The 17,029-nt window shown below is 40.2% G+C and overlaps 2 protein-coding genes across 2 annotated transcripts; both read right to left on the reverse strand.

Annotated features, from left to right (window-relative positions):
- Positions 1–27: 27 nt before the first annotated feature.
- On the reverse strand, positions 28–6,089 carry LOC103706225 (protein DETOXIFICATION 16-like). Its single transcript, XM_026804332.4, has 2 exons — positions 2,107–6,089; positions 28–909 (listed from the first exon to the last, which is right to left on the reverse strand). Exons 1-2 carry the CDS (start codon positions 2,640–2,642, stop codon positions 783–785), a joined length of 663 nt encoding a protein of 220 aa, XP_026660133.3. The 5' UTR covers positions 2,643–6,089; the 3' UTR covers positions 28–782.
- Positions 6,090–8,629: 2,540 nt separating this feature from the next.
- LOC103706310 (putative disease resistance protein RGA1) lies at positions 8,630–16,988 on the reverse strand. The gene is made up of 5 exons (XM_088702132.2): positions 11,618–16,988; positions 10,933–11,019; positions 10,083–10,139; positions 9,767–10,005; positions 8,630–9,027 (listed from the first exon to the last, which is right to left on the reverse strand). Exons 1-5 carry the CDS (start codon positions 15,013–15,015, stop codon positions 8,828–8,830), a joined length of 3,981 nt encoding a protein of 1,326 aa, XP_088558258.2. The 5' UTR covers positions 15,016–16,988; the 3' UTR covers positions 8,630–8,827.
- Between the last annotated feature and the right edge of the window lie 41 nt (positions 16,989–17,029).

Consider the following 17,029-nt stretch of genomic DNA (forward strand, 5'->3'; position numbering starts at 1 on the left):
GACACTAAACTTATATCCAAGCATGCCAACATGCCTGCCATAGACTTCCTTCAAGAAGGATACCGATATTACTGCAACTATATTGGAATGGGGGCCTCTCTGTGCTGACAAGCATGGTTAGAAAGTCTTGCCGTAAACAGATTAAAGGGTCCGCCATACCGATACCGTTCGACGTACCGGTGGCGGCCCAGACCGGTACGAACCTGTTCCGTACCGGTCCGAATCAGTTCCGTACCGGTTCTTCAACAATAAACTATCGGTACCGGATTCTACGCTGATCAGGTACCAGTCTCAGGCCGGACCGGTACATACCGGCCTATACCAGCCGGTACGGACCGGTACGGCAGACCATGTTGAAACTATACTGACAGCTAATGGATTCAGACATGTAGACATATTTAACTTTAATTGGGTAGACTGTAAATTGTCATCTGAGCTTTCATACAACTTTTAGAAATCTAGATACATGGTCAAGGCACTATGTTTACCATGTCTGCATGATATATAAATGTTATGCACTATCTACCAATTTGTATCCATTTTCTGTCAAATCAATATGAGCAAGGAAGCTTAACAATGTTGTATATTTGCTTAAACAAGTCTTTCTCATAAACATGTAACGTTTTCTTATCTAAAATAAAAAGAAAAGTCTATAGGTCTTTCCTCTTCCTAGAATTGTTCTAGGGTAAGATGTTAAATAGTCAATCTACGTATACAAACCATATCTGGAGACATGGGGGGTTGTGGCATGTGGCTACTGCTCCGCCAGCTTGACAACCTCATTACAAACTATAGAAAAAATGGAAATTTTTAATTGCTAACCTGATTGAAAGTACTGAAGTCTCTAGCTTTGGATTGGGAAGTAGGCCAGCCAAGAGAACCACCATCTCGAATGACCAATACTCCAAGCTGTATTAGTACAGAGAAGTAATCAATTTTTAGATGTCGGGTAGTTTGTTACAGCATAATTAGGAACAAGATGTTTCCATAAACTTAATCAAGTTAAACTGAAAATAGTTTAACAAGCAAGGTTAAATTTCAAAACAACCCCATTAAGCAATGTGGACTCTAGGCAGCCAAGTCAACAACATCAAAGAAATCAATATGGTAGAGAAAAAATTTTAAATCTGTCAACAAAAGAGGCAGAGCAATACTAGGTGCCTTTGTCAATTACCAGATAATTCAAAACATGGCCCTATGTTGCACATTTCATTGTTAAAATATTAATTGTACAGTGAACTGAGGCTTACCCCAATAGCCACACAACTTTGCTTACAAACCCATGGTTCCAGGTTTGAGTCTTTGGCAGTGAATCCCCAAGAATTTGGACTTGGTTAATTATAATAAAGATGGATCGCCCTTCTTTGCTTTCAAAAAAGGGTAAAAAAAGGGCATTGATAGTTCAGTCCATATTATCATATGCATGTTCTAGTATCATACTTACATATAGAAGGGTAATAAATTATATAATGTATCATATGAAACTCACATTTCATTCATAATTTACTAAACTCAAGCCCATGCAATAGTTTCAAAGGGACAAAAATGATGGAGCCTGCAGGTGTAAAGCACAAGGTGCACAGGGAAGAAGCAGTAACAGAGAATAGAGACAGATGTAGTCACATTCAGTATCAAAAGTATAGGATAATAAGGCATATTTTATTATACTATACGCATTTTAGATGCTCAACCATAAAGTCAAGATAGTTGCATAACATTTGTTTAGGAATCAAACATTACGAATTCTATAATTATACAAAGTTATAATTTAACTATAATTTAACATGCCTGAACATTGAAGTCTACAGGTCACAGTAAGGAAAGCCAAATATCCATGTTATTTCCAGGTTATGAAGTTATCTGTTTGAGATCTCTGCAAGCTAAGCATGCTTCACTGGAATGGGAAAAGGGAAACATGAGACTTCTGCATGTCTATTATTTATGTGCCTCTGAACATGCTTTTATTCATTTCCATTATTCAAAATTCCCCTACATGTGACTCAATCTAGTTCACTGCACCAGTTCCTATGAGACCTACAGTTTCAAGAATCAGTGTCACAGTTTGCAATAGAACCTTACACAGGAGCTACTATAAAGGGGACTTACCAAGTCATAAATGCCGAAGGAACAGCAAGTCTTAGGAAGTTGAGGACATCATGTAATGCCTCCACTGATAGACCTGTCCAAGTCTCCTTGCAAGCTTGAGAAAACTTGACATAAGTTGCTAACAGAAACACATTGATCCAATATGATATGGTGGTCGCCATGGCAGCACCCTTGGTGCCAAGGTCAGACTTGTACACTAGAATCCAGCACACAATAATGTGGAGCAATACAGTTATTCCGGATGTTAACATTGGAAACACGATGTTTTGGGTTTGCAGAAACCTGACATGACATTGAAGCAAACCATAGGCAAAAAGGCTAGGAATCAACCAACAAGCATATAGTTTTGCTTCCATTGAAATCTCTGGATTTTGACCAACAGCCATGAGAATTTGGCTGGTGTAGGCCAGGATAAAAGCCAGAGGAATACTTGCAAGGAGAAGAACAAGCATAGCCCTTTGCATATGTATACCAAGCATATGATATTGTTTTGCACCATATCCCTGCCCACATAGCGTATCCAATGCACTTGCCATTCCCAACTAGTTATGAGTGAAAAAGAGGAAGAAAACTTTATTAACTGTACCGGTTTAAAAGATATTGCTGATAAGGAAAGAATTACATATGATATTGAATTGCGAACAATCACCCAAAAGAATTTTTAAACTTTAATGAGCAAAAGGAAACAAGCTTCACAAGAATGGATAAAACAAGTTGAAAAAGAAAGGTTAGCAATTAAGTTTTGAGCCTGGCAACTAGTTTACCAGATATTGTATTATTACTTGCAGTTTCCGGTTACTGCATAATCTCGCAACTTGTTTGAGTTTGATCGAGCCAAAGACCCTTGTATGAATGTCAAGGTAGAGATAGATGAAGACATCATGTCCGAGTGAAGGGAGGAAGGAGATTCTTCTGTAACCATCACACTAGCAGCACTGCTACCAGCATCTATTGGTATGAATGTCTCTCCCTCTCTGAGTCCTACATCTGAGCTTTCCTTTCTCCATTTCTATATCTCAAGGATAGTATAAATTCTGAAACATTCTAGGATTCTGCTCTTACTGTGATGCTAAAATGATGCTAGTGTTTATGGTTCAGACATGCAAAGCATGAAAATGATCCCATTGGTTTTGATCTTAAAGATATCCTTCTCTTCTATAAGTAACTATATCGACCTCTAAATTCAAATTACTTACCCGATTCTGAAGATGCAAGCTCGATGTGCAGGTCATGATATGTTCACGCAAATGGACGACGTCTATCAGATCATACCCCATTCATACTCCTGATTCCAGGAAAAAGCAGATATCTCTTGCCAAGAGGCAGTCCTAACTGCCAAAGCATGGTAAAAGGTCTTCAAGTCACAAGGGATGATGTAATTCTGGATTTTGGTCAGTGCGAAGAAACCCTTGAGCAATCCCATTAGCAACTCAGAAGCATCTCCATATGTTTACTTATGCTGCTTGTACCCAACACACTTTTTTGGCAAATCAATCCAATTAGTTCAGTGAAATAGATAGAATCATATAATTAATTACATGAATGAGATGTCTTAGTTACAAAGTACAATAACTACAAATGCCACTAACCAAAGTTTTTATTCATTTCCATGGGTGGGGTATCTTAAATGTTGGCCAGCTTTGTATGATCAAGGGAATAAGCTCATCTTCATTCCTAAACCATACCAGCCCATGTTTTATACTTCCAGAAAGTGTCTCTTGGGGCCACCTCTCAACCTCATTACTGAAGTCAAATTAGAGTAGTTTTTTAATCCACCAAAGTTATTGTTTCGCCTTTCGCATTCCCTGCTTTGGAACAGCACAACCTCGCACGTAAAAGTGGATGGCCATGGCCTTGTCTTTTGAGTCTAAACGCTATAAAAGTAACCAAAAATCCTCAGATAAGCATAAAAAGAGCTAGCATTTGGCAATATTTATACAATTATATGATTCTTCTTAGAAGTCTGATCTTAGAGTTAGGATTTCCAGACGAAGAGCATTGGACGCAAGGCAATTGAGGAGAGCGAGGATACCCGTTGGTTGCCTGCTCCTAAGTAAATCGAAGCTGTGCCCAAGGGAGCGGGCTCCCCAGTTCGGGAAGAGCAGCATCGCCATGGATTGGAGAAGAAGAAGCGGAAGGAGGAACAAAGAAAGCGAGAGGAGGGGGAAGACGAGCGAGAAGAAGGCTAATAGACACAGTATAGTTATGTTGATTTCCAATCAATTAAATGAGAGAATTAATGCATCTTTACAGCATCAAAACTCAATTACACCACAATGCACCAAATCTACCATGAATCACCAGTACCTACGCTAACACAAGAGATGTGTCTATTGTCCAACTCCAGTCGCTCGATGAGGAACTCGTGAGCCCACAGTCGGCATGGGAAAGCGGCACAAAGGGCAGAGGTGGCTCTTCTCCAACCAGTTGCTGAGGCACGAGCGATGGAACTCATGAGAGCATGGCATCGCTGTGACCTCCACCCCAGCCTCCAAATCCTCCAGGCATATGACGCATGCCGATGCCGACTCACCTCCTTGAAAGCTTCTCGTCTCCAGCGCGTTGACCGAAGACTTCGACGCTGGAACGCCGCCGAACTCCCCTCGGCCGCCTGCACTCTCCTCCGAAGGAATCATCAAGTTCTCGTTCGCCGGCTCATCAGCGTCTCCAAAGCCGCCGTCGGAAGAAAGAATCAAGGTTTCGTCCACCAACTCGGCGCCACGGTTGAAGATCGACCGTGGAAACCGATCGACCGTGCGGATGCTAATGCCGACGTCCATCAAGAACCCACTATGGCCTTCAAGAACTGTGGCTCTGGCGGCACGCAAGGCGAACGAAGATATCTGGTGACTCCAGAACTCGACGTCGTGGTGACAGGAATGGCTGACGAAGGAGAGCATGCACCCTACTTGGGCCAGCCGGAGCTGGTCGGAGAAGAGGTGAGAGAGGGGGAAGAGGAACCCAAAGACATCCACTCGGCCCTGAACTGGGAGGATTTGGCTCCTCTGGCGGAAGTGGGACCTCGAGACTTGGATCCGTACTTCCACCATGCGCTCTCTTATGGCTTGGCCTCCAGCTCGGGAGAAGAAGGCCCTCAGGTTCAACGCTGTGTTGCCGTAGACAAGGTTCGACCACTCCATGGCCATGGGTGTGCGTGAGAGAGACACAGATAGAGTATGACAGTGGGGGAAAGCGAAAGTGAAATCAATGTTCTGAGGATTGAGGAAGAACAGTGTTCTCTATTTATAGCTTGTTGGGCGTCGTCCTAAAACAATTAGGATTCGGATTCAATTTTCTGACGGTTTCTCCGGGTAACGGTAGGATTGACAACTAGGTTCTGGATAACTTCTATTTCCTATCCGAGTTCTAATAGGTTTGGGATTTAGTTTCTCCGGTAACGGTAAGATGGACAGCTAGCTAGATTCTGGACAACTTCTTGATCTAGATACCCGTTGGTTGCCTGCTCCTAAGTAAAGCGAAGCTGTGGCCAAGGGAGAGGGCTCCCCGGTTCGGAAAGAGCAGCATCGCCATGGATTGGAGAAGAAGAAGCGGAAGGAGGAACAGAGAAAGCGAGACGAGGGGGAAGACGAGCGAGGAGAAGAGGAGCCCCGTCGATGGATTAAGGTGAGTACCGAGAGACCGTTGGTTTTTAAATTAAAAAAACCGAGGGCCGGTCGAATGAACAGGGCAGCTTGAGAGTTGAGAATGGCGTGAGTCAAACTCGGTTTGACGCTAAATAAACCAACTTCAACCTTTAAAACAGCTCACAATTGATTCCAAGTTAGAGTTGGGATTATCTGAGGCTCAGGGACAAAATTTGATGGTGGCTAGGCTGAAAATAGATGAGATGGAACCAAAGTATCAATATATTGATATCTGTGTCTATTTGTAATTTGCAAACATAAATACAGATATTAATCATGTGCAATAATTTACAACCATATTTTTTTAAGCTGATGTACATATAAATTAGATATTGATAATATGGATAAAAACGACAACACAAAAGGATGATTAAACTTGTATGCCACCAAATCAATTATATCACCATATGGAAAGTAATTTAAATTAAAAGTAATTTAATGCTATTACTTGTATTTCTATTTTAATCCATGATAGTTTTATATAAATAAATGAATTTGTAGATAGAATTGAATATTCAAAAACAAATTGTATAATTATTTATCCATATATATATCGACATGTATACATAACTAAATTTGAATCTATAAATAGATCAATTCAAATAGAGAAATGAATTTGGATATGTATTATTTGGTCCATTTTTGCTTATGTTTCAAGTCTAGCAAAAAAATTTATTCAGGTTTGGCTCGTAAGCCTTAAATATATTTATATTATTGTATTAAATATTTATAGATAATGGACTATTAGATCAAAGCTTCGATAAATGTGCTTAAAACTCTTTAAATCAATTATTTTTTTTTGGTAACTAATCAATTAAATCTTAAGATAGATTCAAACAAAGCATTAAACAAACCTTGAATTCAAGTTTGAACCACCTTTGAAATCAAGCTTGAACTAAGCTTGAAATCAAGCTTTAATTCAAGCCGGATAAAGCTTAATTTAACCTTGAATTGATTTAAACTTGATTTAACTTACCAAGATAATTATTTAAACAACAGCTCCTCGAATTCTATTGTTTTTTGATTTTGTTGGCCGCATCACGTCCGTAGGGTGTGAGCCGCCGTTGTACATAAAAAAATAAAAAATAAGCTCGAATCATGGTTAATCAAAGAGCTCATCCTAGTAATTAGTTTCAATCGAGATTGATTAGGTCCCCAGCTTGATGGAGCTTGGCTCAATCGCACTCTTATACATAGTGACATTCGAATGGTTCCATGGGCACTATATATCTTTACAAAAAAACAAAAAAAACAAAAAAAGAAAAAAAAAGTTTAAGCTAAAATATAATTAGAAAATATATGAGCGAGTTGATACTAACTATTAGCTGCAGGTCGTTTCACTGAACTCTAATGGCCACCTGGAAGCTTGTTTGGAGTTTGGGAGCTCCGACACCCCTCCTTCCAGTCCTCCTCAACTCTCCTCCGCTCCCGCTCTCGCCGGCGGCCGGCCATGGAAGCTCTCCTCCTTGCGTCCTTTAGGTGGACGAGCGGTAGAGGTCCGTCCTCCACGACCGCCTCTTCTTCTCTCTCTCGGAATCCACTGCTCTCTTTTGTTTTCTTCTTCTGATCTTACTAATAACTTGAAAGCTCAAGCACAGAATCAACTGATTATGGCCAGATGCCAAGTTCGGCTATGCCAACTTATGCTACCATCCAAGGCAAAGGAACATAGATTGGAAAGGACGAACAGGTATGCAATTAAAAGAAAATTTATTTTTATTCTTGTTGGAATTTTGTACCTAGGATTTAGGTGATGACACATGAATTAATTGGAATCATGTCGTGCTAAAGAGCTAGTTCTCTGTTCTCTGCAACAATTTATCTATTTTCTTAACCTCTTTTACTGTTATTCTTTTTTCTTTCTTCATTATTATTTCGCCAATATTCTTCTACTAGATTAATTTCAGTTTGCAGAAATAAATTTTAGTAAACTTGAGGCAATTTATCTATTTGAAGAACTTCATGAATCAATGTCAACTGTTGAACAAAAGATCCTTAGACCATCACTCCCCAAGAAGCAGTCATGCCAGGCAAGCTAGCCAATTAATATGGCAACCAAAAATTATATATTCCAAGACCTGACAGAAGTTTGTAAGAAGTAAATCAACTCAGTTTTTTCATTAGAAAGTGGCATGGGGTAGATTGGTAACAAGCGAATAGTCAGTGAACTTAAATAGGAACTCAGATCATCTGTAGTACATCGGAATATAGACATCAAGTATAAATCACACATTTTTTTTTCAATATCAGACATGCGGTGAAGATATGGGAAACACTGGTAGATGAAGGATGGTCTCTTAGGTTCCCAGTTCAAGTAGGAAAATAGTGGAGAGGTCGATAGGAAGAAGAACAAACATCTGCTGGACTAGACTCGGCTACAAAATATGGGCAACTTAGCTACACAGAAACAGACATGACCTTGAAGATTTGATGGATCTTAAAGTGAACAGTTACTATAATAAAAGGCCAAATTAGTAAGGAGGCTGTCCATGGAAGAGGATTATGTCAAAACTCAATATAACGTACCCCCCCCGGAATGAGGCCTTCTTTGCCTTCCACCTAAGCTGTGCAGGATGCTTATGACAAAGGAAATTAAGAGCAGGCTGATTTCAGCTATATTACAACCACAGAGGCAATGTCCTGCAGGCAGCAGTGCCAGAAAAAATAGGTCCACAGAAGTTTTAGGGGCATAAAATCAAGCTATGTGAAGGGCTGAAATGTGTTGAGTCTGGCTCAGTCAGCGAAAGTGTAAGAGGAAACAGATTTGTTATTTACCATTCAAAACATCAAGAATGGTGTATTTTGCAATCTCTTTTGGGTGTAGGAAGCTGCACGAGATAGATTTTATGAACCCTGTACATATGAGAGATTTTGTGTCAGCAGACTGCTCTTGGCCATTACATAATTTATGTAAAACAAGTTACAACAAAGAACCAGTGATTTCAAGACCTGTCAGAAGCAGTGGTTTGTACACATTTGTGTCATGAAAAATATGAAGAATTTCAGTGACAAGCTCTGGGAAGTAAGCATTCATACAGTTCCTAGCAGCATTAGCAATGAATACTGGCATTATAGGATCATCTTTTTCTCCTTCCTCCCCTCTCTGACACAACAATCTCATCATCAGTTTGGATATTAAGGATGTGAGCTATCTTGGGCCAGTCATGTCCTCCATTTTCTTGACAACGCTCTTTCAACAGTGGGCATCCTTTGATGTACAATTCTTGCAACACAGAAGGCAGGTCATGCATCGGTAAGCCACATCCTCGAGCAGCACCTAAAGTTTCAAGGTTCAGTATGCACAGACACCCCAAAAAATCATGGTGTCCAGTTTGATAAAATAATTTTTGAAAAGATATATGAAACCTACATAGATTAAATGAGGCTTTTCTTTTACTTAAAGGGGAAAAAAGCAGATACAACCTCTATTATAAAGAATATGAAAAACAATTTAGAACAGTGTTGGTAATTGAAAAAGGACTGACAAAAACAAGAATAATGTGGCATCTGTCTGAGCTGATTATGTTGCATGATTTAAAATAAAAGATAGATATGGTGAATAAATTCAACTTAATAATCATATGCCTTTGTCGGCAAGTCAAGCTCGAGATTGTATCCAAGTCAAAACCCTAACAAGCCAAATCAAAGGAACAAGACTATGACTGAGTAATATGTCAATTCCTTAGCAGATCAATTTTGTGGTAGATATGCAATTAAGTCAAACAAAGAATAATACAATTTTGTGAACCCACTTACGGATCATATAAAATCTTTGACAGAGTCTAGTCCAAGTTAAACCCCATCACGCCACATCAGACTGTCCTATTAGGTAATCATGGATGGTTGGTCTGTTGGGCACTGCAAATTGTTAGAACCGTTAAGGGTCCAAAAGGTTCACTTGGCCAAGTTATAGATCGAGTCAGAAAAATTTTAAAGCATGGTTTAGAGGCTTATTCTTATATCAGTAAATTGAGAAACCTTAACCGGAGAAACTGGATATAATATGTTGTTCAAACCTGATAGTGTACATTGTATTCCATCCATAAAGTCAGAGGTTGCAAGAATTGGCATCATTATTGATACATATTTTGCTACTTCTTCTTCATTGCTATATAAGTAGCCCCAGACATGGCGTACTAGAATGGTGATCAAGGCTACCATCAAACCCTCTGTGATAGCCATGATAAGTGCAGCATACACTGATAAGCATGCAGCTTGTGGGTTTCCAGCACCCAATTCATTTGAAACTCTTATACTGCAAAAAAGGTACATAAATATCAATTAATAGCCAAGTTGCATTGACAAATTACAAAAACAGTTAGCTCAACTAACCTCACTGCACTGCTGAGACCAGTTGGAATCATATAAACAATACACATAGTGTTGAGGCTGGCAAAATAGCATGTACAAATATACTACATAAACTTCAACTGGAAAATGAAGCAGATATCACTTGCTACAAGATTTACACCTAAATGCAAGACAAAAGACCTAGTCATAGCATGTACAAATATACTACATAAAATTCATGCATGGATACAAAACAAAAGAAAACACCAATAAATAGCACACGGCACTAAAATTATACCCAAGCATGCCAACATGCCTGCCATAGACTTCCTTCAAGACAGGGTACCGATATTACTGCAACTATATTGGAATGGGGGCCTCTCTGCGCTGACAAGCATGGTTAGAAAGTCTTGCCGTAAACAGATTAAACTATACTGACAGCTAATGGATTTAGACATCTAGACATATTTAACTTTAATTGGTTAGACTATAAATTGTCATCTGAGCTTTCATACAACTTTTAGAAATCTAGATACATGGTCAAGGCACTATGTTTACCATGTCTGCATGATATATAAATGTTATGCAATATCTACCAATTTGTATCCATTTTCTGTCAAATCAATATGAGCAAGGAAGCTTAACAATGTTGTATATTTGCTTAAACAAGTCTTTCTCATAAACATGTAACGTTTTCTTATCTAAAATAAAAAGAAAAGTCTATAGGTCTTTCCTCTTCCCAGAATTGTTCTAGGGTAAGATGTTAAATAGTCAATCTACGTATACAAACCATATCTGGATATATGAGGGGTTGTGGCATGTGGCTACTGCTCCGCCAGCTCAACAACCTCATTACAAACTATTGGAAAAATGGAAATTTTTAATTGCTAACCTGATTGAAAGTACTGAAGTCTCTAGCTTTGGACTGGGAAGTAGGCCAGCCAAGAGAACTATCATCTCGAATGACCAATACTCCAAGCTGTATTAATACAGAGAAGTAATCAATTTTTAGATGTCGGGTAGTTTGTTACAGCATAATTAGGAACAAGATGTTTCCATAAACTTAATCAAGTTAAACTGAAAATAGTTTAACAAGCAAGGTTAAATTTCAAAGGAAATTAAGAGCAGGCTGATTTCAGCTATATTACAACCACAGAGGCAATGTCCTGCAGGCAGCAGCGCCAGAAAAAATAGGTCCACAGAAGTTTTAGGGGCATAAAATCAAGCTATGTGAAGGGCTGAAATGTGTTGAGTCTGGCTCAGTCAGCAAAAGTGTAAGAGGAAACAGATTTGTTATTTACCATTCAAAACATCAAGAATGGTGTATTTTGCAATCTCTTTTGGGTGTAGGAAGCTGCACGAGATAGATTTTATGAACCCTGTACATATGAGAGATTTTGTGTCAGCAAACTGCTCTTGGCCATTACATAATTTATGTAAAACAAGTTACAACAAAGAACCAGTGATTTCAAGACCTGTCAGAAGCAGTGGTTTGTACACATTTGTGTCATGAAAAATATGAAGAATTTCAGTGACAAGCTCTGGGAAGTAAGCATTCATACAGTTCCTAGCAGCATTAGTAATGAATACTGGCATTATAGGATAATCTTTTTCTCCTTCCTCCCCTCTCTGACACAACAATGTCATCATCAATTTGGATCTTAAGGATGTGAGCTATCTTGGGCCAGTCATGTCCCCCATTTTCTTGACAACGCTCTTTCAATAGTGGGCATCCTTCGATGTACAATTCTTGCAACACAGAAGGCAGGTCATGCATCGGTAAGCACGGGATCTGAGGGCAATTGCTAATAACTAGAACTGTGAGGGAGATGAGTTCCTGCAGCTGAGATGGCAAGGACTGCAGATTTTCACAATCCGAGATTCCCAAGAATTTGAGTGTGACAGGCAGCCCCTCATCTGGAAAATGGTAGAGGTCGGTGCAGTCGGCAATTTTTAAATGTGCAAGGGAAGGGAGGCTCTTGAGCTCACTGAGCAGCGGGTTAATCAGTTTGGAGGACGAGCTGATTTGGAGGTCTTCCAGCAGCATGGGCAGCAATAGCCTCCCTTCCTCTCCCTGTGGTGCAAGATGGGGGCAGTTGTAAATGTGGAGTTTTTTAAGTGCGACAAGGGGCCGGAAGCCATGCACTGGAAGTGATTCAAGCTTCTCACAATTGGTGATTGTCAATTCCTGAAGATCCCTCAGTTGTTGAGCAAACAGACCTTGCCGCAGGGATCCCAAGTTTGGACACTCGTGAATATGCAAAGTTGACAGTGATGGTAAGGGCTGGGAGTTTGATGGTCGCACTTCTGGAAGATTTTTTATCCCTGTTTCAGAAATTCGGAGCCTTGTCAAGCTTGGTGGGAGGCATGGCAATTTCCCCAGCTTAGGACAGTCAACAACTTCAAGAGCAGTGAGGCATGGGAATGACTCATCATCATCTGGGTAACTCCATTCCTTCAGCTTAAGCATGTCTTCAAGTACCAGTTCACTCAATGATGGAAACCCTGAAAACTCTTGGCCAATTTGAACCACCCCATATACTTCTCCTACATCTAGATACCTGAGAGAGGGCAGCTGCCCCAGAGGTGGAAGGACTGTGCATCCTCTGCAATTGGATAGGTGGATGGTCTGTAGATAAGAAAGTGATGGGCTACCTAGCCAACTTGGAAATGTGACACCTGCATAGCCCTTGATTGTGAGCTCCTTCACTTCCAGATGTGGCTGGAGGCCTTCAAGCACCTCATTGTCCAAATGCTCATTTAGCGAACTGACATGCCTGTCATCCGACCATACAAGATCTAGCACTGTAAGGTATTCCTTCACATTCAACTTTGCCTTGCTTGCCTCTTCTCCACTGACCACATTCTCTAGATTCCGAATGCAAAGATGTCCTCGTAGCTCGTTCATGTCCTTCAACTCTTTTATCCTGTGTCCTTTATCCTTGCGAACCACAAATTCCTCTAATTCCTGAAGGCAAGTTAGCTTTCCAATTCCGGCTATCTCAGAAGTCAGCCTTGTACTTACTTCAAGATGTCGCAGATTTATTAGGTTTGTCAGCCCTTTTGGCAATTCAGTTAGAAAATTGCAGTATTTTAGTTTTAGCGTCTGCAAATTGTGCAGCCTACTGATTGACAAGGGCAGTGTTTTGATTCCAGTACCGGAGAGTCCTAGATACCGAAGCTGTATCAGATTTCCAATAGGATTTGGCAACTCATTTATATCTCTGCGATGTAGATCTAGTACACGCAGGAATCGAAGTTTTAGGCAGAGGTCTTCTGGAATGGGACTGATCTTAGATTTATATCCCTGCAACAGTAGCAGTGTACGTAATTTCTCAAATTTATAGAATGGCTCAAACAAGGTTGACATTGAATTGGCACATGAAAATGATAAATGTCGTGTCTTTTCAGAAATTTGGTCCCTTACACCATCCTCTAATCTGTGGCATTCTCCAATGGAGATAAACTGTGCTAGATCATGAATTGCATCATGCATCACATAGTTGCCTTTATGACGCTGAAAGAAAGATCTGCTTACTAATTCATCAAAGTAGCTGCTCCCTGTGTCCTCCAAACGTTTTCTTCCTTGAGGCTGAATAAATCCCAGTGCCATCCAAATCTGAACCAACTTATCTTTCTCAAAGACATAATCTTTATGAAACACAGAACAGAATGCAAAGCACTGCTTCAGGTGTGGGGGTAAGTGCTTGTAGCTCAACCTTAGGGCTGGTAAGATATTGTTCTTGTCTGGTAGTTCCCAGATTTCACTTTTCAGAATATTTTTCCAGACTTCCTCATCCAGTTTAGAGTACAAGAGGCTCCCAAGTGTCTTGGCTGCAAGAGGTAATCCCTTCAACTTTTTAACAATTTCCTTCCCCATCTCCTCCAGATTTGGATGTAAACTGGAATCACCATCAACAAATGCATAATTTTTGAACAACTTCCAGCAGTCATCATCTGACAAGTGCTTCAAATGATAAGGATGTAATCCACCCATCGTCCTTCCAACTTTCTCATTCCTTGTTGTTACTATAATCTTGCTTCCTCTTTCCCCAGCAATCAAAGCATTACGATATCTGTCCCATTTGTCAGGGTCCTCATTCCAGATATCATCCAAAACAAGCAAGAATCGTTTCCCTTCTAATTTACCACAGAGATCTTCCTGAAGTAGGTTCATGTTTGTGGTGGCAAAGGAATAGCCACTAGCAGAAGCATACCCGCTGGAAGCTGATTCGAGGGTTTCTTTTGTCAACTTTGTCTCATTAAAATTCTCAGATACACACACCCACATTCTTAACGGGAAGCATTCTTTTATTCTAGGATCATTATATACAAGCTGGGCAAGAGTTGTCTTCCCTAGGCCCCCCATGCCAACTATTGGGAGAACAGAAAGACGGCTGGTATTACTAGTTAACAGCAAAGTTCTTACAATAGACTCCTTTTCCTTTTCTCTTCCAAACACATTTGAGTCATCTACTAGTGAACTGGTCTGTGGTCTCTCCGTGATCTCTAGCTGGCTTGTCCCACATAACATTTCAAGTCCAAGAATATGCCGTTCCCTTGCAAGGGTATCTAACCTTTTTTGAAATGACTCCATTGTATGTGCTAGCTTGTGTTTTGATGAAACTTTGTGCCAATAAAGACAGTTCAAGTAGGGACTTACCTGCTTCTTCCAGTGGCTCTGAGCTTTGCCCTTTACTTTCAATTGCAGGGATTCTGCTGCATAGAAGTCCAGCAATTCATCCATGTCATAAGCAACTTCTTTAAGCCTTGCCAGCCAGATTCCCACTGATTTGTTCCTAAATTGCTTCTCCTCTGCATCTTCAAGCAAAGCTTGTATTGTTGATAATGTGGTTGCCAGGTTCTGCAACTCTTTGTCGACGCCCCGTAGCAATCTGAACTCATTCAAGGCAGCAGTAGCAAGTTTCTCAAAAAGAACCTGCATGAAGGAAGATAGCACTGCCTGGCCTGCCATGGTCACCGGTAGTATCTGGGATCTCAAGGGAGAGGCACAGGATGGGAACTTGGAGACCAGAATAGAAATGGTGAAGCTGAGATAAGGAGTTTATTTTCTTGACTTTCTTGGCATGTTCAGACAGGCTTTCCTTCCTGTTTTCAACTTCGGCGGGCGTTGCATTAGAGATATGGCACCTATTTGTTTGTGGAAGATTGGCTTCCTCAAAATAAAGAAATGACCCTAGACTCGGTTGTTGGGCCCCAGTCGCAGCTGTTTTATCAAATGGTTGCTGACCTTGTGGTCTGCATTGAGGCCATTCATTGGCCTTCGGCTGCAGGGTAAGAACTAAGAATTGACTTTGAGAAACAGTACCAAAGTGGTGGAGTCACCACCTGATACATTATTTATGAATGGTTTTTTTTTTTTCAGACACCAGAACACCTAGGAAATAAAAAATCATCACAACTTGAAGTGGTGCTGAAAATTTTGATTCCTTCTACTAGGACTTTGGAGACATACTGGTGCAGGTTTATTTGCAATGCCATCAGAGGATGGTCACTTTGTATCATCCTAGGATCTTTTTTTTTCCAACATCCGTGGTTTGTGGCAATTTAATGACAGCCAAAAAACTGAAAAGTTCTTAGATGAACCAGGTGTGTGTGCATCTGATATCAGAACCGTAGCAACATAGCTCCTTTGATGCGGTGGGCTCACTTAAAGAGACATCAGGGCATTACATCAACCATAGAAGCGGTGCTCTCGTAACACAAAATTTTCATGCAAGAGTTACAAAGATGATGTGTGATACCCTTGTTGCATCAATCATGGCTGGGCTAGAAACAAACATGGTATAGGTGGTTGGTGAGAGGACCAACAGGAAGAGCTTCATATCAGCTGCATAATTATTTTGTGCAGAATCTGTCTAAGCCTTTCTCTCCTCTTCCAACCTCTCACATACTTATTTTCTCCTTATTCTACTTGGATTAAAGTTGAGAATGTCACATCAGGAGTGAATTATTTTAGGTAGTTTGAAAATAACCTCCCAACGAAAGAGAGGTGCAACCATTAAATAATAGCCCTACCTCCTGCACCAAGTCAAACTCGTGGAATTGGAGCTCTGTTAATCAGCCAACAAAATAAGGGTCAACATGACTTATAATCAAATCACCGTCCTCAGTGGCAAAGGATGGTACCATATGAGCAGAGTCCCAAATTGCACGTCCGAATGGTTGGCTACAAAAGAAGCCACCTAGTCCATCACACCATTTGCTTCCCGATAGATGTCTCATCTTCTGGATATCTGCAAGGGGGGATGAGAACCAGCAGACTGAGTAATACGACTCATGATCCAGCTAGCAACTATCTTGGAATCTCCCTCAAGTGTAACTTTCCTTGCCCTCAAAGCACAAGTGGCGTAGACAAGTCCTTCCCTTGCTTGCACTCCACTATTCTTTCAGAAATACAAATCTAGCTTCAATTGCTATCCATGCGATATGTTTGTCAAGTAAACATCACCTGAATCATGGGGCAATATCTATGACCTTTAGAAATTGAAAATAAAATGCATGATAATAAGCACCAAATATGGAGCAATTGACCTGCTTAACTTCAGGAAGCTAAAAACAGATCCTAACCAGGTTACCATGATAGCTTAAATCCGAGAATTGACTTTCCTATAGGAATTAAAGAGTAAAACTGTCTACAAGAAGGATGGACAGTAGACTCGAGCGTCAGCGGGCTGAGAGCTTCAAGAACTTCGCATTTTGAAAAAAAATAGTTGATCAGCAGGCATGAAGCAAGTAAATCTATAAATTATAACATGTGGCAACCTAATGAAGTTAAAGTTGAAAAATGAAGATTATAGCGATGCTGCCAATATAAAAAATCATGCATACATGCATGTTTAGATACATACATATCTGTCGCTGATTCCTATTTTAAAGTGGTGGGAGAATGTGATGCAATATATCAATATCCATATGAACAATTGAACCAAAAAGCAAGCAAAAAATGAAGCACTTCTATGGGTAAC

This window comes from Phoenix dactylifera, chromosome 8 (genome assembly GCF_051530095.1).
Source record: "Phoenix dactylifera cultivar Ajwa chromosome 8, Ajwa_hap1_PhDact_Kaust_v1.1, whole genome shotgun sequence".
Classification (NCBI taxonomy): domain Eukaryota; kingdom Viridiplantae; phylum Streptophyta; class Magnoliopsida; order Arecales; family Arecaceae; genus Phoenix; species Phoenix dactylifera.

Coding starts and splice junctions, on each gene's coding strand:
- LOC103706225 (XM_026804332.4), bottom strand. CDS start 2,642: ATGGCAAGTGCATTGGATACGCTATGTGGGCAGGGATATGGTGCAAAA. Junction 910..2,106: donor CCTTCGGCATTTATGACTTG/GTAAGTCCCCTT, acceptor GTACTAATACAG/CTTGGAGTATTGGTCATTCG.
- LOC103706310 (XM_088702132.2), bottom strand. CDS start 15,015: ATGGCAGGCCAGGCAGTGCTATCTTCCTTCATGCAGGTTCTTTTTGAG. Junction 10,006..10,082: donor GGTCTCAGCAGTGCAGTGAG/GTTAGTTGAGCT, acceptor CCTTTTTTGCAG/TATAAGAGTTTCAAATGAAT. Junction 9,028..9,766: donor AATACAATGTACACTATCAG/GTTTGAACAACA, acceptor TTGAAACTTTAG/GTGCTGCTCGAGGATGTGGC.